Below are 25,721 nucleotides of genomic sequence, written 5' to 3'. Positions count from 1 at the left end.
TCATTAGCATAGGCGGCAGCTTCAAAGCGTTTAGAGCGCGAAGTACGTTTCACACGACCCAGGGCACGCGATGTTACTTTTTTTTTTTTGTCATTAGCAAGTATAATTTGTTGTGACTATATTCATCACTTTGAATTCCCAAATAAAGCGTGTAGCGGGTCAAACTGTGTGGCTGTGATTTGGCTCGAAGTATAGCCACTGTACTCTATAGGTCGGAACAATTCACGAAGTCGGAAAGTCTCATGTCAGGATTGACATTTATTGAACTTTGAAAAGGAAACATCAACATCGGCTTGAAACAACAACAAACGTAAAAATAATAATAACGATAACAATGGCACGAGGACCTCAAGTGTCACATGACACAAAACTCAAGTTGTGATAGATCGGTTTTAAACCAATCACTGATCGCGGTAATAACGTCATAGGTCAAATACAATGTATGATATAATAGGAATACGAATAATCTAAACTAAACATCAAAGCTATTGCTGAACAGAAATAATACAGCGAATTGAATATTAATTATAGAAAACATTTTGAAGTCTAACTAGACAATTCAAACTTAATCAACAAACACACCTATGATTTGCATCTCGCCCCGACATACTCCGGGCACAAACGAGTTGCTGGCAAACCTGTATCAAAACATAGTGGGTTTGCTTAACTGTAGAATCAATGTAAAATGCTCAAATATTCAATAAAGGGAACATTATAACATAGAATTATGATACAAATGAATATCTTGCCTAAATTGTGCAATATTCATTATTATGAGAAATACTGTTCTTACTTATTTCTAGTGTTCAGTAATAAATCACTGTTTTGAAAAGAGTTCTCTGGTGATATCGAAAAGTTTGTAAAAGAGTCTCTATGTGATAAAGAGTCAATGTAATTATTCACACAGAATTATCATTGTACTGCATGGTGATTCTTTGTTTGGCTAGTTGAGCTGCCTTTCTTCGTGATTGTCTGTGAATTTGCGTTGTGTTAGAATTGTCTACTTCATCATTGATTGGTTGTGAATCGATCAATGACGTCGCAGATATGTCCGTTGATATTTCTTGATCAGATTGCGTGTTGTCGGTTGATATCTCTAATGGATATAAACGTGAAATGTCTCGGTTGGTCATTCCACTTTTCGTCTTGATTTCTGCTGCGCGAACAATACCGTCCGAACCTGGTAATAACTTGGTAACACAGGCTAGGTTCCAGTGAAGGCGCTTCTTGATGTCATCATGTACTAAAACTATATCACCAACTTTGATTCTATTGGTTTTGACACCCTTGTGTTGGTTGATGTGCCGTTCGCGAAGAGCGGTGATATATTCATGCGACCAACGCCTCCAGAAGGCATCTTGAAGCATAGTGAGGTAACGATATCGGTGATTTGCAATGTGATGATTCATCAAGATATTGGGGTTTGTGACCGTTTCAGTAGCTTGTGGTAAACTGTGTATACTACGCCCGTTGATCAAATGTGAAGGTGTGAGCGGATTCAGATCGGCGATATCTGAAGAAACAAATGTCAGCGGTCGTTCATTTATTGAAGATTCAATTTCGGTCAGAATAGTCTCCAATTCGACATAGGTCACACAGGATCGCCCAAGAACTTTCTTAAGGCTTGTCTTGGTAATAGAAATCATTCGTTCGAAGAAACCTCCGCACCATGGACTGCGCTTTGGAGTAAATTTCCATGCTATGCGTTGATCTGATAAATAGCGTTGTACTGTAGAATTTTGAATGATTTCTTTGAGCTGGTGTGACGCTGATACAAACGTTGACGCATTGTCCGATATGATGAGATTAGGTGTCGAGCGACGTGATGTGAAACGTCGGAGGGCTAATAGAAACGATTCAGTCGTAAGATCTCTGACGAGTTCTAAGTGTATGGCGCGCGTGATAGTACATGTGAATAGACAGATGTAGACCTTAACAATAGCTTGATTGATTGGGTCTTTGACGAATAAGTGTCCGGTGTAGTCTATTCCAATAGAAGAAAAGGGTTCAGATCGTTGTACTCTGAAGGTAGGAAGTGGCGCTGGAATTGGCTTGGAGTATGGCGTACCGTCTACTTTCTTGCAAATGACGCATTGGCGTAGAACTACTTTGACGTAGCGTCGCATTGAGATTATCCAGTACCGCTCGCGTAATTGAGACGTGACTGCGTTAGTACCGGCATGTTGAAGACTTAAATGAGTGTCCCGAATTATCATTGTGGTGAACGCATGTTTACCGGGGATCAATATCGGGTGTACAGTGTTGAAGGGTAAGTTGGTATTCTGCAGTCGACCTCCTGCACGTAATAATTGATCGCTGTCGACGAATAGCTTGAGTTGCTTGCAGAGAATTCCAAGTTTACCATCGTTCTTGGTTAGTCTTCGAATTTCATCAGCGTAGTACATATGTTGAATATTCTGAATCCAAACTAGCTCGGCGGTCTCTAGTTCGGTCGGTGAGGGCGCTGTTGTTTGTTGATTGTTGTCATCTGGAGAGGTCAATATGGCTGTCTTCTTTGTGCGTTCTCTCAACTTGTTAATGAAACGTAATACAAACGCTGTAACTCTAAGTAGATGTGATAAATTTTGATAATGTTCGATCTGGAATACATTGTCAATATTGTAGTTGACTTCTGTGGAAGTTTCTGTGACTGAGATTGATTGTTCGCGTATCGTAGGCGATATGAATGGAGGGCCTAGTTGTGCGTTTTCTAAATTTGGCAGTGTTGTAACAACAGTGTGAAGTACTGTCTGTTCAGAGACTTCAGTGGGCGTTGAAGATGGGGCTTGCGTATATGTGGATACTGAAGTGTCCCCTGTCTTCACACGTTGATCAGAATTGGTTGTGTTTGGAGTATCAAATAACTCGCATCTGGGCCAGTGTTGTCGATTAGTTAACCAAAACGGTCCGTTCCACCACAATTTTGATTCTGATAGCTCAGCTGGTGTGATACCTCGGGTTACTAAGTCGGCTGGGTTCTCTGCTGTATTGACGTAGTGGAGTTCCTGTTGAAATGAGTTGATTTCTGTCACACGATTGCGAGTAAACACATTCTGTTTACCTCGTCCATGTAGCCAATGTAATGTTATCTGACTATCTGACCATAACACATATTTTGAGATTGAGTATTTCCGTTCAAGGGATTTACCAACAAATTGACTAAGTCGTGTTCCAATCAGGGCTCCCATTAACTCTAAGCGTGGTATTGTTAGGGTTTGCTTGTTTATGGGAGCAACTCGTGCCTTTGCCATCACTAATGTAGATTCGGTGTCAGATACTAAATACACTGCGGCTCCGTAGGCCTTGTCTGATGCATCAGAAAATGTGTGAATTTCAACACTAGTCGGATTGTTGACAAAATATTTGCGCTGGATGTGATTGTTCGTCATCTTGTAGAGATCATCGGCTATATTTTGCCATTGTTGTAGTATTTCAGAGTCGATGGGTGTATCCCAGTTGTGATTGGTGATCCATAAATGTTGAATGATCAATTTTGCTTTGATATGAACAGGAGAAAACAAACCTAGTGGATCATATAGACTAGCGCTATATGCTACGATATCTCGCTTAGAAGTGAATTGTCCGAAGTTCGGCGTTTTTAATGGTTTCACGCGCAGAAGGTCAGCTTTAGAATCCCAGCGGATCCCGAGAATTGATAAGTCAGACTTTGAGTTGGATCGACCATCAATATCAATAACTTGTCTCAGAAATGCATCATTAGTGTTCCAGGAACGTAAGTTAAACTTGCGTGTAGATAGGATATTGATTGATTGTTCATAGAACTGTAATGCTTCCATTGAAGATGCGCAACTAGAAACTACGTCATCGACGTAAATGTCCTGTTGTAGAACTTGGGCTGTCGATTTTGAAGAGTGTTCATTCGTTAAATGTTTGATGGCTGCATTCAATATGAAGGGTGAACATGTAGCGCCGAATAGAACTGACTTGAACTGGAAGGTTTCGAAAGGGCTATTAATATTGGTTGAGTCCGTTAACCATAGAAATTTAGTGTATTTCCGGTCGGCTTCATGTAGACTAATTTGTAAGAAAGCCTTTTCAATATCTGCGGTTAATGCTATGGGGTCTGCTCGAAATCTCAGTAGTATAGACGTTAATGAATTGAGAAGTGGGGGTCCTGTATCTAAACACTGATTGAGGCTGGGCTGGTCCTTACCAGTAGTTGCTGAACAGTCGTACACTATTCTAATTGGAGTAGACTCGCTGTCCTTCTTGACCGAGCGATGAGGTAAGTAGTGCCCGATATTTGTACTATCATCGGTGACTCTCTCAATAAAACCTCTATGCAACTGATCATTGATAATGTTGTCGTAAACTTTGACAAGTTTGTCTGGTAGTTTGGCGATCATTTTTCTGGTGCGAGTATTTGCTGCTTGATAGTTGGTATGTAAGGTAGGGTGTTCCGGTTTCCAAGGTAATTTAGCTGTGTATCTTCCATCTTCGGTGGTGAGGCAATGATCAATATATTGTGTGTATTGTTCATTTTGTGCTACTTTGAGTTCGCTTGACTTGATTGTATCGTAAACACCAACTGTCTCTAAATCCCAAAATGAGCTGACTAAACTATCGAGTTCAGTATCTGGGGCTTTGACACTGGATATATGAAAAGTCTGGATATTTCTTCCCCTCCGTCTAGTTGAAGGAATAGGCCCTGATAAGAGATAGCCGAAAGCGGAAGAAACTGCGACAGGACTGCAACCTCTAATGATGTGGGATCCAACATAGTCCCAATAATGGTCAGCACCAATCAATACATCCACAGTCATGTTAGTGTCGTGAGAAAGTGGGTGTGCTAATTTGAGGTTGCGTATATGTGATATATTGCGTAAATCGTGTGTGAGATTGTTATCTAAATTATCGGAAATTTCATTGACTATGAGCAAGTCGATTGCGCTCTTTATACCATCTATCTGTAGAAGACCGACAGTGGTACGAGGTATCGTTTTATACCCTGTTTTCGAATTGGAAAATGATTTCAGATTGAGAGTTTCCGAGTAATTGGGATTTGCATTTATCGAATTTGCAAACTTTGTTGTCACAAAACTCCTATCAGCCCCCTCATCAAAAAGGACTGTAGCGACCCTAGAAACACCATTGCCAAATGTGGTGATTCGTGCGGTTTTCAGCAAGACGCGCGGTGGTGGGTCGGTATTTGACCGCCTATTGAGAAATGGTCGCTTGGGAGAGTGATTTGATACATGCGCGAAATTTATGTGGGTATCGCTTGATTTATTTTGCTGGGTGTCTGTCGAAATAGTCGAGTGAATTGAAGTATGATGCTTGCCTTTGCACGTGCGACAAGTCCAACGGGAGCGACATTCTCGCAAAAGATGATGACCTAAACAATTAAAACAGAGCTTGTTATCATGTATAAATTTCAAACGATCTGTGCGTGTTGTTATGGTACGACAGTCTGTGGTATAATGTTTACCATTACAGTAAGTGCAATGTGGTGATCTGGGTGTATACTGCTGTGATTTAGCATTGTTTTGTGCAGTGTGTGTTCTGGCATTAGCAGTATATTTTGTTTTGTTAGAGACATGTGGATTGCATTGATAGTTACCATGGGTACCAGCTGCTTGTTTTGACTGAGGATACTGACTGTTGGTATTGAAAGCAGCAACAGACGATGGGTAGTGATCGCTATCAGCAGCGTCGTCTGATCCAATGTTGAGAGCTTTGATTACCAAACGCTTCAGCGTGGTATTAAGAGTTTGTTTTCAGGGGTGGGTGATACCAAAGTGGGAAATGGATGCACATATGGGGTTAATTCCTTGAATTGCAATATAGAGGGTTCAGGCTGAAATACAATATATAATGTTTTCATGTTTCGTCTGATATTTCTGTGGTATTCTGCTGCTGTAAGCAATGCACGATTTGTTCCGAAATTCAGTATATTGTGTGTATTCCAGGGTTATTCGTTTTTTGCTGAAAACACCCCTATTTTTTAGTGGCAGAGTCGAATAGTCTCACTCCCACTGGGAAATCTGCATTGTTGCTTGAATGTGAGCTAATTAAACACATTTTCCAGACCGGCGAAAGAGTATGCAACAGCCAATTTTAACAGCCTGTCACGTGATTTTAGTCTGAATGTCAACATGAAGAGGCTAGTCCATTTTACGCAGGAGTAATTGGGAGTAGAATATGTGAGGGATAGTATCAACAGAGATGTGTATAGTGAAAAGTAATATCTATTCTTCATTTACATCTCTGAGCATTTCTGTTTTAGTATATTGGTTTGAAAATGTTGAACTTGCATGATTTGCAATGTGTTTTTTTAATGGGACTCCCCTATTGATCGAATCCCGGGTTTGAACGAGAACGGCACACCACGTGATTCGTTTGAATACAATGCTGATGGCAAACATGCCGTGTTTTTGCGGTACTCCACTGACGGGATGACTTAATGCATGCTACAACTTCGCTTGTGATGTTGCTTGTTAGCCATGGATTACATGAATCTTGATTACCAGTCAAATGTTGCTCATTTGACGTTGGTAATCTTTATTTGGAACTGAGTAACTTCCTGGTACTTCGTACTATGATAAAAATCAGTCAACATACATCAAGTTCTCTCAATCGTAGTATTCCATGTGATGTACACCTAATATGCCAAAAATGTTGCTGAACGATTTGAACTGAATAAAAATAGCAGACGAAAATTTGTTTACAAAATAAAAATACTTCGGTTGCCAATGAAAACCGGTAAAAAACAAGCAATATGTTTTCGGCTGTTATCATGGAAGGGACATGAACGTGAAGCTAACGTCTGTTTATAACTAAAACCGGGCACCTTATACGAGGTTTGCAAAATAACATGGCAGTCATTAGAAGTCACTTTATTTTATTGTTAGGACGTATTCAGCCGTTAAATGTATAATTTCCAATCGTTTTGCGATAGTATTTTCTAGATTGGAAGCAGCATTTACATTTTATTCAAAGTTCAAAGCTGCGTTGGGATTCCGTTGACAGTGGTAACAATGTCGGCGCCGGTGATCTCTTACCAGTGCGCAACGTAGCCAAAATAAAAGGCATGATCAGTTGGGCACTGCTATTACAAGACTTTGGCTGTTGCCATGGTAGCGGTGGGTCAGGATTGTTTTTCCAATTATCACAGAAGAGTTAAAATGCCATTCCTGCTGAACAGTTACTCTAACTTCGGGGTCAACTTTCTCATTAATGAAAAAAGATATCAAAAATTCAAATAGTAACTTTTTGCCCACACTCCAGCCGAGTACAATGAGCTATGTCTGAGGTGTTGTATCACAGGGAGTTGGACAAACTTGTGTATTTTAATAAATTATTGAATAATAAAATGTTATATAACTTTTCTTTTACCCCCCTCCCCTTCCTGGTATCTATTTCAAGTATTTTTGTCAGGTTCAAATCGTTCACCAGCATTTTTGGCATGTTAGATGTACATCACATAGAATACTAGGATTGGGAGAACTTAATGTTTGTTGACCACCTGGAATCTGAGTTTTATAAATCTTGAAGGGCTCTCGGAAGATCCACCCGCTGCCTGGACCCGCAGTAAAATCTCCGATTAATATGGAGCCACAACCATCAACATCGATATACCATGAGGTTTCTGCTGGCGACGTTGCGGTGTTACTCAGTTCCAAATAAAGATTACCAACGGCAAATTAGCAAAATTTAACCAGTAACCAAGACTCAGTCTATCCACGACAAGCAAGCAACATCACAAACGAGGTTGTAGTGTGCAGCTCACGAGTCAGCGACGACCGATTTCAACGAAAGTCATTCCGTCAGTGGAGTACCGCAGTTGCACGGCATGTTTGCCAATGTACAGATCTGTGGAGGAACTTTTAACTTCAACATCAACCGTGTATCGTAGTCGCCCAGTTTAAGTTCTGGTTCTGTCGTGGTCCCAACTAAAGGGCGACAGTCGTCGTGTCGCGTCCTGTTCGATATGGGACTCACAGCGACGTATACAACGCGTGTAAAATACATTGCTACGACCACCGCGCTTAAACATCCACGAGTTATTTATTCGGACGTCTGATTATTTTATTTTCACACGTACGTATTGAATAATAAAATGTTATATAACTTTTCTTTTACCCCCCTCCCCTTCCTGGTATCTATTTCAAGTATTTTTGTCAGGTTCAAATCGTTCACCAGCATTTTTGGCATGTTAGATGTACATCACATAGAATACTAGGATTGGGAGAACTTAATGTTTGTTGACCACCTGGAATCTGAGTTTTATAAATCTTGAAGGGCTCTCGGAAGATCCACCCGCTGCCTGGACCCGCAGTAAAATCTCCGATTAATATGGAGCCACAACCATCAACATCGATATACCATGAGGTTTCTGCTGGCGACGTTGCGGCGTTACTCAGTTCCAAATAAAGATTACCAATGCCAAATTAGCAAAATTTAACCAGTAACCAAGACTCAGTCTATCCACGACAAGCAAGCAACATCACAAACGAGGTTGTAGTGTGCAGCTCACGAGTCAGCGACGACCGATTTCAACGAAAGTCATTCCGTCAGTGGAGTACCGCAGTTGCACGGCATGTTTGCTAATGTACAGATCTGTGGAGGAACTTTTAACTTCAGCATCAACCGTGTATCGTAGTCGCCCAGTTTAAGTTCTGGTTCTGTCGTGGTCCCAACTAAAGGGCGACAGTCGTCGTGTCGCGTCCTGTTCGATATGGGACTCACAGCGACGTATACAACGCGTGTAAAATACATTGCTACGACCACCGCGCTTAAACATCCACGAGTTATTTATTCGGACGTCTGATTATTTTATTTTCACACGTACAGCGACACGCGTTCTACACCGACAAGCGTTGCTAGGTCGCAGCACTGTCTTGGAGCATATTAATGGGCAATTGGGTTCCCCGATCTAAATTTCTATCCCGGTTTGTTGCACGTTCTTTTTTTAATATGAAATAATCAAATATGGGACATGTGTATAATAACAGAACCCCACACCCTCCCCGTGGCTTTGCTCGTGAAAGTACGGCAGCAGGATACACCGCATCACTCGTGAAAATAACTTCCATACGCAATGAAAGCCACGGGGAGGGTATCTGTCATAATACTTCATTATCACTGAAAACATTTTTCCCCCTGAAATAAATTCCAGTGAATATGCCATTTCCCGCATACTATATTGAGACACAGCGCAGTGAAAATTAGATTCACATGTAATGCTTGAAAACATGTCAGCAAAAATAAATTAAGTGAAATTCTACGTGACTTCATAATAGTTGGAAATGAACACATTACACCCGACCCTACCACTCCATATACAATGTAAACTACACCCCAAAACATCCTTTCACCCACAGTTACTACCGTGTTTCACCAGTGTATTCTATTTGACGTCAGGAGAAATTGAAATAAACAAATTAATTATAATTTCAGCCTCTAGTTGACCACTGATTAAATAAACTACCTCGTCTTTATGTCAACTTGCAGTTATTCGTTGCCTACATCAGTGACTTCAAAATATATGTTTCAATCCCAGGAATTTCACTCGCTGTTAATTGCATGGGAGTGGCAGTCTTTAATGAATTTCTATTGTCATGTCAATTTCTTGCGATTACTCGAACATTAAGCTGTAACCACATACCGCCTAGGTGCTGTAATTAAATCCTGGTGTAAGCACCATATGAACTGTGAACAATGCATGTGAAGCCAGCTGTGGGGTATATTCAATCCTATAGATTTCTCATTGTTTGGTAACTATTTGCTGCAAATGCAACAAAAATCAATATAAAAAATATTACCCACACAGTATTCTACAGGTTACTTGTTTCATGTAGCATTGCTTTGCTGAGCGTCGCCAAAGTCCATGTATCATCCGTGTTGGATCGAGAAAGTTGGCGTTGAAATTGAACTGGCAGTTGCTTGAGTAAAAACGGTATCAATAGCTTTTCGTAGTGAGATTCATCCTGTCCAAGAGCTTTGAGTGAGCGAATAGTTGTGTCTAGATTATCGTGAAATGTTCGCAAAGATGTGGCGTTATAATCGGGTGGTGCACGCGTCCATAATGACTCCATGTGCGCTTGAATAATAAGTTGTGTCTGTCCGTAACGCTTTTCTAGCAGTGCGTATGCCAGTTTGTAATTTTCGGCGGACATCTGATAGCCGTCTATGAGTTGCTTGGCGTCGTCGGCAACAAATGATCGCAAGTATGTAAACTTCTGTATATCGGTAATCTGCGTATTTGAATCAATTGTGGCCTTAAAATTGTCGTTGAATTCGTTCCATGTTAGTGGGTCTCCGCGGAAAATGGGTATCTCGAGGCGAGGCAGTTGAACAGTTTTGAGTTGAGGTGGGTGGCGTTGTACGCTGACTGGTCGTTGATTTGGGTCTAGAATTGAAGCAGGATTGTTTTGATTGACAAATAAAGTAATAAAAGCAACACGATTCAGTATATCTACCTCATAACTGTCAGTAGCGGCGAATTCTGGGTCGTCGATATCGATGAGACCCGTGACATATCCGTCGGCGGTGACTAGGGCTTCGACTCGCGTATCAACGGTTAACTTTCTTGCGGCGATTTCCCGATATGCGACGGTCTTGTCTTGAGCTGTCTCGTAGTTGGATACTAGTTGTTCAATGGGTTGTAGCACCGCTTGTAGCTTGACTCTTGCTCTATCTCTGTTCTTGATTAGCGTGGTGATTTTTGGTGCCATGTTGAAAACTGTGCTGGTTGAAACTTTCACTGTGTCGCGCGACTTTGAATTGCTCCGTTGAATCCTGGTCTCGGCACCAATATGTGGCTGTGATTTGGCTCGAAGTATAGCCACTGTACTCTATAGGTCGGAACAATTCACGAAGTCGGAAAGTCTCATGTCAGGATTGACATTTATTGAACTTTGAAAAGGAAACATCAACATCGGCTTGAAACAACAACAAACGTAAAAATAATAATAACGATAACAATGGCACGAGGACCTCAAGTGTCACATGACACAAAACTCAAGTTGTGATAGATCGGTTTTAAACCAATCACTGATCGCGGTAATAACGTCATAGGTCAAATACAATGTATGATATAATAGGAATACGAATAATCTAAACTAAACATCAAAGCTATTGCTGAACAGAAATAATACAGCGAATTGAATATTAATTATAGAAAACATTTTGAAGTCTAACTAGACAATTCAAACTTAATCAACAAACACACCTATGATTTGCATCTCGCCCCGACATACTCCGGGCACAAACGAGTTGCTGGCAAACCTGTATCAAAACATAGTGGGTTTGCTTAACTGTAGAATCAATGTAAAATGCTCAAATATTCAATAAAGGGAACATTATAACATAGAATTATGATACAAATGAATATCTTGCCTAAATTGTGCAATATTCATTATTATGAGAAATACTGTTCTTACTTATTTCTAGTGTTCAGTAATAAATCACTGTTTTGAAAAGAGTTCTCTGGTGATATCGAAAAGTTTGTAAAAGAGTCTCTATGTGATAAAGAGTCAATGTAATTATTCACACAGAATTATCATTGTACTGCATGGTGATTCTTTGTTTGGCTAGTTGAGCTGCCTTTCTTCGTGATTGTCTGTGAATTTGCGTTGTGTTAGAATTGTCTACTTCATCATTGATTGGTTGTGAATCGATCAATGACGTCGCAGATATGTCCGTTGATATTTCTTGATCAGATTGCGTGTTGTCGGTTGATATCTCTAATGGATATAAACGTGAAATGTCTCGGTTGGTCATTCCACTTTTCGTCTTGATTTCTGCTGCGCGAACAATACCGTCCGAACCTGGTAATAACTTGGTAACACAGGCTAGGTTCCAGTGAAGGCGCTTCTTGATGTCATCATGTACTAAAACTATATCACCAACTTTGATTCTATTGGTTTTGACACCCTTGTGTTGGTTGATGTGCCGTTCGCGAAGAGCGGTGATATATTCATGCGACCAACGCCTCCAGAAGGCATCTTGAAGCATAGTGAGGTAACGATATCGGTGATTTGCAATGTGATGATTCATCAAGATATTGGGGTTTGTGACCGTTTCAGTAGCTTGTGGTAAACTGTGTATACTACGCCCGTTGATCAAATGTGAAGGTGTGAGCGGATTCAGATCGGCGATATCTGAAGAAACAAATGTCAGCGGTCGTTCATTTATTGAAGATTCAATTTCGGTCAGAATAGTCTCCAATTCGACATAGGTCACACAGGATCGCCCAAGAACTTTCTTAAGGCTTGTCTTGGTAATAGAAATCATTCGTTCGAAGAAACCTCCGCACCATGGACTGCGCTTTGGAGTAAATTTCCATGCTATGCGTTGATCTGATAAATAGCGTTGTACTGTAGAATTTTGAATGATTTCTTTGAGCTGGTGTGACGCTGATACAAACGTTGACGCATTGTCCGATATGATGAGATTAGGTGTCGAGCGACGTGATGTGAAACGTCGGAGGGCTAATAGAAACGATTCAGTCGTAAGATCTCTGACGAGTTCTAAGTGTATGGCGCGCGTGATAGTACATGTGAATAGACAGATGTAGACCTTAACAATAGCTTGATTGATTGGGTCTTTGACGAATAAGTGTCCGGTGTAGTCTATTCCAATAGAAGAAAAGGGTTCAGATCGTTGTACTCTGAAGGTAGGAAGTGGCGCTGGAATTGGCTTGGAGTATGGCGTACCGTCTACTTTCTTGCAAATGACGCATTGGCGTAGAACTACTTTGACGTAGCGTCGCATTGAGATTATCCAGTACCGCTCGCGTAATTGAGACGTGACTGCGTTAGTACCGGCATGTTGAAGACTTAAATGAGTGTCCCGAATTATCATTGTGGTGAACGCATGTTTACCGGGGATCAATATCGGGTGTACAGTGTTGAAGGGTAAGTTGGTATTCTGCAGTCGACCTCCTGCACGTAATAATTGATCGCTGTCGACGAATAGCTTGAGTTGCTTGCAGAGAATTCCAAGTTTACCATCGTTCTTGGTTAGTCTTCGAATTTCATCAGCGTAGTACATATGTTGAATATTCTGAATCCAAACTAGCTCGGCGGTCTCTAGTTCGGTCGGTGAGGGCGCTGTTGTTTGTTGATTGTTGTCATCTGGAGAGGTCAATATGGCTGTCTTCTTTGTGCGTTCTCTCAACTTGTTAATGAAACGTAATACAAACGCTGTAACTCTAAGTAGATGTGATAAATTTTGATAATGTTCGATCTGGAATACATTGTCAATATTGTAGTTGACTTCTGTGGAAGTTTCTGTGACTGAGATTGATTGTTCGCGTATCGTAGGCGATATGAATGGAGGGCCTAGTTGTGCGTTTTCTAAATTTGGCAGTGTTGTAACAACAGTGTGAAGTACTGTCTGTTCAGAGACTTCAGTGGGCGTTGAAGATGGGGCTTGCGTATATGTGGATACTGAAGTGTCCCCTGTCTTCACACGTTGATCAGAATTGGTTGTGTTTGGAGTATCAAATAACTCGCATCTGGGCCAGTGTTGTCGATTAGTTAACCAAAACGGTCCGTTCCACCACAATTTTGATTCTGATAGCTCAGCTGGTGTGATACCTCGGGTTACTAAGTCGGCTGGGTTCTCTGCTGTATTGACGTAGTGGAGTTCCTGTTGAAATGAGTTGATTTCTGTCACACGATTGCGAGTAAACACATTCTGTTTACCTCGTCCATGTAGCCAATGTAATGTTATCTGACTATCTGACCATAACACATATTTTGAGATTGAGTATTTCCGTTCAAGGGATTTACCAACAAATTGACTAAGTCGTGTTCCAATCAGGGCTCCCATTAACTCTAAGCGTGGTATTGTTAGGGTTTGCTTGTTTATGGGAGCAACTCGTGCCTTTGCCATCACTAATGTAGATTCGGTGTCAGATACTAAATACACTGCGGCTCCGTAGGCCTTGTCTGATGCATCAGAAAATGTGTGAATTTCAACACTAGTCGGATTGTTGACAAAATATTTGCGCTGGATGTGATTGTTCGTCATCTTGTAGAGATCATCGGCTATATTTTGCCATTGTTGTAGTATTTCAGAGTCGATGGGTGTATCCCAGTTGTGATTGGTGATCCATAAATGTTGAATGATCAATTTTGCTTTGATATGAACAGGAGAAAACAAACCTAGTGGATCATATAGACTAGCGCTATATGCTACGATATCTCGCTTAGAAGTGAATTGTCCGAAGTTCGGCGTTTTTAATGGTTTCACGCGCAGAAGGTCAGCTTTAGAATCCCAGCGGATCCCGAGAATTGATAAGTCAGACTTTGAGTTGGATCGACCATCAATATCAATAACTTGTCTCAGAAATGCATCATTAGTGTTCCAGGAACGTAAGTTAAACTTGCGTGTAGATAGGATATTGATTGATTGTTCATAGAACTGTAATGCTTCCATTGAAGATGCGCAACTAGAAACTACGTCATCGACGTAAATGTCCTGTTGTAGAACTTGGGCTGTCGATTTTGAAGAGTGTTCATTCGTTAAATGTTTGATGGCTGCATTCAATATGAAGGGTGAACATGTAGCGCCGAATAGAACTGACTTGAACTGGAAGGTTTCGAAAGGGCTATTAATATTGGTTGAGTCCGTTAACCATAGAAATTTAGTGTATTTCCGGTCGGCTTCATGTAGACTAATTTGTAAGAAAGCCTTTTCAATATCTGCGGTTAATGCTATGGGGTCTGCTCGAAATCTCAGTAGTATAGACGTTAATGAATTGAGAAGTGGGGGTCCTGTATCTAAACACTGATTGAGGCTGGGCTGGTCCTTACCAGTAGTTGCTGAACAGTCGTACACTATTCTAATTGGAGTAGACTCGCTGTCCTTCTTGACCGAGCGATGAGGTAAGTAGTGCCCGATATTTGTACTATCATCGGTGACTCTCTCAATAAAACCTCTATGCAACTGATCATTGATAATGTTGTCGTAAACTTTGACAAGTTTGTCTGGTAGTTTGGCGATCATTTTTCTGGTGCGAGTATTTGCTGCTTGATAGTTGGTATGTAAGGTAGGGTGTTCCGGTTTCCAAGGTAATTTAGCTGTGTATCTTCCATCTTCGGTGGTGAGGCAATGATCAATATATTGTGTGTATTGTTCATTTTGTGCTACTTTGAGTTCGCTTGACTTGATTGTATCGTAAACACCAACTGTCTCTAAATCCCAAAATGAGCTGACTAAACTATCGAGTTCAGTATCTGGGGCTTTGACACTGGATATATGAAAAGTCTGGATATTTCTTCCCCTCCGTCTAGTTGAAGGAATAGGCCCTGATAAGAGATAGCCGAAAGCGGAAGAAACTGCGACAGGACTGCAACCTCTAATGATGTGGGATCCAACATAGTCCCAATAATGGTCAGCACCAATCAATACATCCACAGTCATGTTAGTGTCGTGAGAAAGTGGGTGTGCTAATTTGAGGTTGCGTATATGTGATATATTGCGTAAATCGTGTGTGAGATTGTTATCTAAATTATCGGAAATTTCATTGACTATGAGCAAGTCGATTGCGCTCTTTATACCATCTATCTGTAGAAGACCGACAGTGGTACGAGGTATCGTTTTATACCCTGTTTTCGAATTGGAAAATGATTTCAGATTGAGAGTTTCCGAGTAATTGGGATTTGCATTTATCGAATTTGCAAACTTTGTTGTCACAAAACTCCTATCAGCCCCCTCATCAAAAAGGACTGTAGCGACCCTAGAAACACCATTGCCAAATGTGGTGATTCGTGCGGTTTTCAGCAAGACGCGCGGTGGTGGGTCGGTATTTGACCGCCTATTGAGAAATGGTCGCTTGGGAGAGTGATTTGATACATGCGCGAAATTTATGTGGGTATCGCTTGATTTATTTTGCTGGGTGTCTGTCGAAATAGTCGAGTGAATTGAAGTATGATGCTTGCCTTTGCACGTGCGACAAGTCCAACGGGAGCGACATTCTCGCAAAAGATGATGACCTAAACAATTAAAACAGAGCTTGTTATCATGTATAAATTTCAAACGATCTGTGCGTGTTGTTATGGTACGACAGTCTGTGGTATAATGTTTACCATTACAGTAAGTGCAATGTGGTGATCTGGGTGTATACTGCTGTGATTTAGCATTGTTTTGTGCAGTGTGTGTTCTGGCATTAGCAGTATATTTTGTTTTGTTAGAGACATGTGGATTGCATTGATAGTTACCATGGGTACCAGCTGCTTGTTTTGACTGAGGATACTGACTGTTGGTATTGAAAGCAGCAACAGACGATGGGTAGTGATCGCTATCAGCAGCGTCGTCTGATCCAATGTTGAGAGCTTTGATTACCAAACGCTTCAGCGTGGTATTAAGAGTTTGTTTTCAGGGGTGGGTGATACCAAAGTGGGAAATGGATGCACATATGGGGTTAATTCCTTGAATTGCAATATAGAGGGTTCAGGCTGAAATACAATATATAATGTTTTCATGTTTCGTCTGATATTTCTGTGGTATTCTGCTGCTGTAAGCAATGCACGATTTGTTCCGAAATTCAGTATATTGTGTGTATTCCAGGGTTATTCGTTTTTTGCTGAAAACACCCCTATTTTTTAGTGGCAGAGTCGAATAGTCTCACTCCCACTGGGAAATCTGCATTGTTGCTTGAATGTGAGCTAATTAAACACATTTTCCAGACCGGCGAAAGAGTATGCAACAGCCAATTTTAACAGCCTGTCACGTGATTTTAGTCTGAATGTCAACATGAAGAGGCTAGTCCATTTTACGCAGGAGTAATTGGGAGTAGAATATGTGAGGGATAGTATCAACAGAGATGTGTATAGTGAAAAGTAATATCTATTCTTCATTTACATCTCTGAGCATTTCTGTTTTAGTATATTGGTTTGAAAATGTTGAACTTGCATGATTTGCAATGTGTTTTTTTAATGGGACTCCCCTATTGATCGAATCCCGGGTTTGAACGAGAACGGCACACCACGTGATTCGTTTGAATACAATGCTGATGGCAAACATGCCGTGTTTTTGCGGTACTCCACTGACGGGATGACTTAATGCATGCTACAACTTCGCTTGTGATGTTGCTTGTTAGCCATGGATTACATGAATCTTGATTACCAGTCAAATGTTGCTCATTTGACGTTGGTAATCTTTATTTGGAACTGAGTAACTTCCTGGTACTTCGTACTATGATAAAAATCAGTCAACATACATCAAGTTCTCTCAATCGTAGTATTCCATGTGATGTACACCTAATATGCCAAAAATGTTGCTGAACGATTTGAACTGAATAAAAATAGCAGACGAAAATTTGTTTACAAAATAAAAATACTTCGGTTGCCAATGAAAACCGGTAAAAAACAAGCAATATGTTTTCGGCTGTTATCATGGAAGGGACATGAACGTGAAGCTAACGTCTGTTTATAACTAAAACCGGGCACCTTATACGAGGTTTGCAAAATAACATGGCAGTCATTAGAAGTCACTTTATTTTATTGTTAGGACGTATTCAGCCGTTAAATGTATAATTTCCAATCGTTTTGCGATAGTATTTTCTAGATTGGAAGCAGCATTTACATTTTATTCAAAGTTCAAAGCTGCGTTGGGATTCCGTTGACAGTGGTAACAATGTCGGCGCCGGTGATCTCTTACCAGTGCGCAACGTAGCCAAAATAAAAGGCATGATCAGTTGGGCACTGCTATTACAAGACTTTGGCTGTTGCCATGGTAGCGGTGGGTCAGGATTGTTTTTCCAATTATCACAGAAGAGTTAAAATGCCATTCCTGCTGAACAGTTACTCTAACTTCGGGGTCAACTTTCTCATTAATGAAAAAAGATATCAAAAATTCAAATAGTAACTTTTTGCCCACACTCCAGCCGAGTACAATGAGCTATGTCTGAGGTGTTGTATCACAGGGAGTTGGACAAACTTGTGTATTTTAATAAATTATTGAATAATAAAATGTTATATAACTTTTCTTTTACCCCCCTCCCCTTCCTGGTATCTATTTCAAGTATTTTTGTCAGGTTCAAATCGTTCACCAGCATTTTTGGCATGTTAGATGTACATCACATAGAATACTAGGATTGGGAGAACTTAATGTTTGTTGACCACCTGGAATCTGAGTTTTATAAATCTTGAAGGGCTCTCGGAAGATCCACCCGCTGCCTGGACCCGCAGTAAAATCTCCGATTAATATGGAGCCACAACCATCAACATCGATATACCATGAGGTTTCTGCTGGCGACGTTGCGGTGTTACTCAGTTCCAAATAAAGATTACCAACGGCAAATTAGCAAAATTTAACCAGTAACCAAGACTCAGTCTATCCACGACAAGCAAGCAACATCACAAACGAGGTTGTAGTGTGCAGCTCACGAGTCAGCGACGACCGATTTCAACGAAAGTCATTCCGTCAGTGGAGTACCGCAGTTGCACGGCATGTTTGCCAATGTACAGATCTGTGGAGGAACTTTTAACTTCAACATCAACCGTGTATCGTAGTCGCCCAGTTTAAGTTCTGGTTCTGTCGTGGTCCCAACTAAAGGGCGACAGTCGTCGTGTCGCGTCCTGTTCGATATGGGACTCACAGCGACGTATACAACGCGTGTAAAATACATTGCTACGACCACCGCGCTTAAACATCCACGAGTTATTTATTCGGACGTCTGATTATTTTATTTTCACACGTACGTATTGAATAATAAAATGTTATATAACTTTTCTTTTACCCCCCTCCCCTTCCTGGTATCTATTTCAAGTATTTTTGTCAGGTTCAAATCGTTCACCAGCATTTTTGGCATGTTAGATGTACATCACATAGAATACTAGGATTGGGAGAACTTAATGTTTGTTGACCACCTGGAATCTGAGTTTTATAAATCTTGAAGGGCTCTCGGAAGATCCACCCGCTGCCTGGACCCGCAGTAAAATCTCCGATTAATATGGAGCCACAACCATCAACATCGATATACCATGAGGTTTCTGCTGGCGACGTTGCGGCGTTACTCAGTTCCAAATAAAGATTACCAATGCCAAATTAGCAAAATTTAACCAGTAACCAAGACTCAGTCTATCCACGACAAGCAAGCAACATCACAAACGAGGTTGTAGTGTGCAGCTCACGAGTCAGCGACGACCGATTTCAACGAAAGTCATTCCGTCAGTGGAGTACCGCAGTTGCACGGCATGTTTGCTAATGTACAGATCTGTGGAGGAACTTTTAACTTCAGCATCAACCGTGTATCGTAGTCGCCCAGTTTAAGTTCTGGTTCTGTCGTGGTCCCAACTAAAGGGCGACAGTCGTCGTGTCGCGTCCTGTTCGATATGGGACTCACAGCGACGTATACAACGCGTGTAAAATACATTGCTACGACCACCGCGCTTAAACATCCACGAGTTATTTATTCGGACGTCTGATTATTTTATTTTCACACGTACAGCGACACGCGTTCTACACCGACAAGCGTTGCTAGGTCGCAGCACTGTCTTGGAGCATATTAATGGGCAATTGGGTTCCCCGATCTAAATTTCTATCCCGGTTTGTTGCACGTTCTTTTTTTAATATGAAATAATCAAATATGGGACATGTGTATAATAACAGAACCCCACACCCTCCCCGTGGCTTTGCTCGTGAAAGTACGGCAGCAGGATACACCGCATCACTCGTGAAAATAACTTCCATACGCAATGAAAGCCACGGGGAGGGTATCTGTCATAATACTTCATTATCACTGAAAACATTTTTCCCCCTGAAATAAATTCCAGTGAATATGCCATTTCCCGCATACTATATTGAGACACAGCGCAGTGAAAATTAGATTCACATGTAATGCTTGAAAACATGTCAGCAAAAATAAATTAAGTGAAATTCTACGTGACTTCATAATAGTTGGAAATGAACACATTACACCCGACCCTACCACTCCATATACAATGTAAACTACACCCCAAAACATCCTTTCACCCACAGTTACTACCGTGTTTCACCAGTGTATTCTATTTGACGTCAGGAGAAATTGAAATAAACAAATTAATTATAATTTCAGCCTCTAGTTGACCACTGATTAAATAAACTACCTCGTCTTTATGTCAACTTGCAGTTATTCGTTGCCTACATCAGTGACTTCAAAATATATGTTTCAATCCCAGGAATTTCACTCGCTGTTAATTGCATGGGAGTGGCAGTCTTTAATGAATTTCTATTGTCATGTCAATTTCTTGCGATTACTCGAACATTAAGCTGTAACCACATACCGCCTAGGTGCTGTAATTAAATCCTGGTGTAAGCACCATATGAACTGTGAACAATGCATGTGAAGCCAGCTGTGGGGTATATTCAATCCTATAGATTTCTCATTGTTTGGTAACTATTTGCTGCAAATGCAACAAAAATCAATATAAAAAATATTACCCACACAGTATTCTACAGGTTACTTGTTTCATGTAGCATTGCTTTGCTGAGCGTCGCCAAAGTCCATGTATCATCCGTGTTGGATCGAGAAAGTTGGCGTTGAAATTGAACTGGCAGTTGCTTGAGTAAAAACGGTATCAATAGCTTTTCGTAGTGAGATTCATCCTGTCCAAGAGCTTTGAGTGAGCGAATAGTTGTGTCTAGATTATCGTGAAATGTTCGCAAAGATGTGGCGTTATAATCGGGTGGTGCACGCGTCCATAATGACTCCATGTGCGCTTGAATAATAAGTTGTGTCTGTCCGTAACGCTTTTCTAGCAGTGCGTATGCCAGTTTGTAATTTTCGGCGGACATCTGATAGCCGTCTATGAGTTGCTTGGCGTCGTCGGCAACAAATGATCGCAAGTATGTAAACTTCTGTATATCGGTAATCTGCGTATTTGAATCAATTGTGGCCTTAAAATTGTCGTTGAATTCGTTCCATGTTAGTGGGTCTCCGCGGAAAATGGGTATCTCGAGGCGAGGCAGTTGAACAGTTTTGAGTTGAGGTGGGTGGCGTTGTACGCTGACTGGTCGTTGATTTGGGTCTAGAATTGAAGCAGGATTGTTTTGATTGACAAATAAAGTAATAAAAGCAACACGATTCAGTATATCTACCTCATAACTGTCAGTAGCGGCGAATTCTGGGTCGTCGATATCGATGAGACCCGTGACATATCCGTCGGCGGTGACTAGGGCTTCGACTCGCGTATCAACGGTTAACTTTCTTGCGGCGATTTCCCGATATGCGACGGTCTTGTCTTGAGCTGTCTCGTAGTTGGATACTAGTTGTTCAATGGGTTGTAGCACCGCTTGTAGCTTGACTCTTGCTCTATCTCTGTTCTTGATTAGCGTGGTGATTTTTGGTGCCATGTTGAAAACTGTGCTGGTTGAAACTTTCACTGTGTCGCGCGACTTTGAATTGCTCCGTTGAATCCTGGTCTCGGCACCAATATGTGGCTGTGATTTGGCTCGAAGTATAGCCACTGTACTCTATAGGTCGGAACAATTCACGAAGTCGGAAAGTCTCATGTCAGGATTGACATTTATTGAACTTTGAAAAGGAAACATCAACATCGGCTTGAAACAACAACAAACGTAAAAATAATAATAACGATAACAATGGCACGAGGACCTCAAGTGTCACATGACACAAAACTCAAGTTGTGATAGATCGGTTTTAAACCAATCACTGATCGCGGTAATAACGTCATAGGTCAAATACAATGTATGATATAATAGGAATACGAATAATCTAAACTAAACATCAAAGCTATTGCTGAACAGAAATAATACAGCGAATTGAATATTAATTATAGAAAACATTTTGAAGTCTAACTAGACAATTCAAACTTAATCAACAAACACACCTATGATTTGCATCTCGCCCCGACAAACTGTTTCTAGGCGATCAATATCGTTTTATTAAGAATATTAAGAGAGAAAAAACGTAAAGCTGTATGAATGAATTGAAACTACTGCTGAAGATGGAAAACTACTAGTAAAACGGCAGTGTCAACGGAAAATTAGATGGGTGCACGCTACTGCATAAACGGAAACAATGGCTTTGTTTATTTGTCCGATGTCGACGAGCAACAGATTTCCTGTACTCAGTTCCTCGTCTGATCACCGGCCTCACGTATCGGTGTCGTCATCGGTTAAGTAGTTGAAACTCTCGCGTTGATGCGAATATTTCAGCCTAATCGTCCCTTTCGAACCACTCGCGAGGTTGGTCATAATATGACCTAGACGTGCTTGCTATCTGTTGCGATTCCGATGAAAAATTCTTAAAAAATAAATATAAATTGCATAAACAAGGGGTGAACGCGAAAGTCCTGTAATGTTGCATCCGAATCACAACAGGCTGCAGGCAAGTCTAAATTAGTAAATATGACCCTGACTTGCAGATTTGTCTTTGCCTCGTCTGTCATTGGCGTCTTCGCTTTCTTTTTTATCGCCATTGCGTTAGTAAGATGGTGTTATTAAAATAGAATATAGACTTAGAAAATAAAACGATTTCTCAGACGAAGTCTTGACTGTAACAATGCTGACAATGGACGTTAGATAAATATGCATTGTTTGCGACAGGAAGCTTGTCACCCGTTCTATCAGAATCGTCAACAACAGAGTATTACCGGTAGTATACATATACATGGTACATGTATAAACATTATGCAAATATTAACGAAACGGTAGTAGTGTTAGCGTTTGAGCACTGGTCTTTCCGAAATTTCGAAAAGCTAGGATGATGAATCAAGGTACAAAGTAACCGTTTTATCAATTATTGGAAAATTATTGGAAAAGAAAGAATTTCCCCTCCCGCTACATTAAGATCAATATGGACCACCGAAATTTGGCGTTGATTTAAAAAAATAAACCATAATTTTCAGTAATACTGACTTCAAAAATTATGATACAAAAATAATTACATTCATACCAACGCCGTTTTTGTTTACTTTTCACAACTGTTACAAAGTATTTCATTTCTGGTGGTTAAAATACCAGCTGATCGATCGTAGACCACAAGTCTTGAGTCCGTTTATGATCTAAACGAAGGCAGAGGATTGCAAACAACTGCTGTCATGGCAAACGTTGCACGTCGTGAATGATTTATTTTTCACTGCATGCAAGTTATTTCCCTTGATGCACTCAACAAAGTCAAAGAAGACGTACAACATTCGTTGCAGAACGCGTGAAAAGTACTTCGCGTTCCACTCGCTTTGAAACTGCCGCCTATGCTTAATGAGCATAGTCGTCGGGACGAAGCCTACAACTCCAAGATGGCGATAACGTAACACCGTATTAAATAGGCAGTCAAAACCAACGTGCACGTTACACTATTTAATTTTTTTAGCCAGCGGTGTGATGTGTCTAAAAACCGTAAACCATGTGTCATTTGTTTGGTCCCACAATTTGTCTTCCATGTGCTTGCCGATCAACGAACAGTGCGGCATGTCGCCGGTACATAGTGTTTACACACTTTTTTTTACCGTACTTTTTTTACAATTTAAAACTTAATTTTTTATAATGTCTGCGGTGGACATCGACCATTGGGATTCGCGCTTTTCGACCAACCAACCAATAGGAATCGTGCTCTTCGCAGAGTGACACTGCGATCCTGTCGCAGAGTGCAACAATCGACATTTGGCGAGTCGCACAATCGCGTCGCAGAGTTAGTTTTTAGACCCCCATACATACATGCAATTCAAGTACGTAACATAGTAAACTATTCAACCACAAATATTTCATTCAGTAGAGTGATAAGTTCAAATCCAGGGGTTGCTGCTGTTAAAAATGTACCATTTTTAAATAGTGAGAGGAAAGTTTCCACTTGAATCATGTGAGAACAACATCACTCTTAAAAGAATACCTTTCTAGTAAAACAAGGAAACTAGTAAATCTCATCTTTCTGTTAGAATGTAACTTTACTCTCTATTTTAGTGTTCAATCTGAGTAAAGTTTTTGCCTTGCATTACTTTTCTTCTCATTTGTGCCACAGAAAACCACCAGCTGAAGATACCTTAGCAGTGACTATATCAACAGAATTTCTGAAGCTAGAGGAGGATGACAAAAAAGATGACAAAAAAGTTGAAAAAGAGGTTGAGCAAAAAGAGGATGGTGAAGATGACGAGGAAGAAGCGTCAATAGAAACTGAGGAAGAAGAGGATGCTTTGTTAGTCAAGGAATTCAAAGAAGGTCTTGATGAGATAAAACCTGATAAAGCCAAGTTAGCTGAGATGTCAGATAAACTTCATGAATCTATTCTTGACCAGTTTGATGATATTTTAGCAGAGGTTAGAATTTTTATTTGTTCATTTTATAGGAGTAGATAGATTGATGTGTGATTTGTGTTCAGTAGTGTAGCATGCCTACTTATCTTTGTGAAATAATACAGTGTGACTACTTATCTTTGTGAAATAATACAGTGTGACTACTTATCTTTGTGAAATAATACAGTGTGACTACTTATCTTTGTGAAATAATACAGTGTGACTACTTATCTTTTTGAAATAATGCAATATGGCTACATATTCGTGAATAATTCATTTTTGACTCCCGTGTGCGGAATCTTTGTAGTTATCTAAAGAACCAATTATCAGATTTCAGTGAATCTTGATAGATAGATGCTCTCAGAGAATGTGCAGACCTGATTGTTTTTTTAAATCAATGCATAATAATACCCTAATTTGCATATTATTAATTAGCAAATTTTAGGCATTTGCTCTTGTTTCTCAAGTACCATTCATCATATTTTAATGAAACATGGTACATAAATGTTCTGGGATAATGTGTAAACCTGATTTGTTTTTGGTTGAGCCATGGACCCTTTTTAATGTAATATGTCTAATGTATCAGGTGACTATATAAGGTCATGTGACCTCAATAATATGCATAACTGTAATATCTTAAGGACTGTTGCAGACCGGTGCTTTAATTCTGTTTTCTGACAAGGCGTATGACCAAAATATCAATAATAATTATAATTGTTAAACCATAGCTACTTGGAATCACCCTAATCATCGCTTGCAGTTGTATTTAAATGCTGTATTTGCTCTAATAGAAGCACATGTGCTAACTGTAAATATATTATAGTAAATACAGTATTCCTTATTTGTACTTCATGTCTCCAATACTCTCAGCACACAGGAGTTCTTTCTAAGCTGTCTTTGATTGATTCTTATCTTTATTGAATAATTCCACCTTGTATGATACCGTAAAAACTTGATTAATTCACGGTCTCTATTAGTTCGCGCACCCATTTTATTTTCGAACGCTAATTTTTAAATGTATCCTTTTAATTCGCGGCGTTCAAAAACATGTTTAAAATTGTATCCTATTAATTCGCGCGCCAGAATAAAGTGGATAACTCGGAATATATTGCATGAACATTAAAAATATACATATAATGTTATGTTATCAGTATTTGGTGTTGCCGCAATCGCAGATGATCTCCGTCATCACCGCCTTTCAGTTAGCAAGCAGTTGAGGTTCGGTAAAGATTTGACGTGAAAAAAATCATTCCCCCACGACACTACAGATGTTGGGCAAGATTATTACTTAGTCGATAAATATCCATCGGTCAGCACATCGATTACGAATTTCCGTGATGGAAAGCTTGGTACATGGCTTTTTCGTCACTGGTTCACAGGGTTGCATCCCGGGGTTGCATCGACCATGTGTTCGCCATTATTCTATTACGTCATTTAAGTGAACCGCCCTATGGTGCGTAAATTGACATTTTTGATTGGTCGGGCAATTGACCTCGTGTCACATTTCATTATACC

General features: G+C 40.3%; 1 protein-coding gene across 3 annotated transcripts in view; it reads left to right on the top strand.

Annotated features, from left to right (window-relative positions):
• The window catches only part of LOC100369950 (uncharacterized), a 50,510-nt gene that overhangs the window by 16,326 nt on the left and 8,463 nt on the right, over nt 1-25,721 (top strand). For all 3 annotated transcript variants that reach the window (XM_085494809.1, XM_085494808.1, XM_085494810.1), the window contains one exon: nt 23,936-24,230. In XM_085494809.1, coding sequence (XP_085350935.1) covers nt 23,936-24,230 — 295 coding nt within the window. The remainder of the gene's footprint in view (nt 1-23,935; nt 24,231-25,721) is intronic.

This window comes from Saccoglossus kowalevskii, chromosome 21 (genome assembly GCF_978046115.1).
Source record: "Saccoglossus kowalevskii chromosome 21, keSacKowa6.1, whole genome shotgun sequence".
Lineage (NCBI taxonomy): Eukaryota > Metazoa > Hemichordata > Enteropneusta > Harrimaniidae > Saccoglossus > Saccoglossus kowalevskii.
This window is presented reverse-complemented; position numbering and strand designations above follow the sequence as displayed.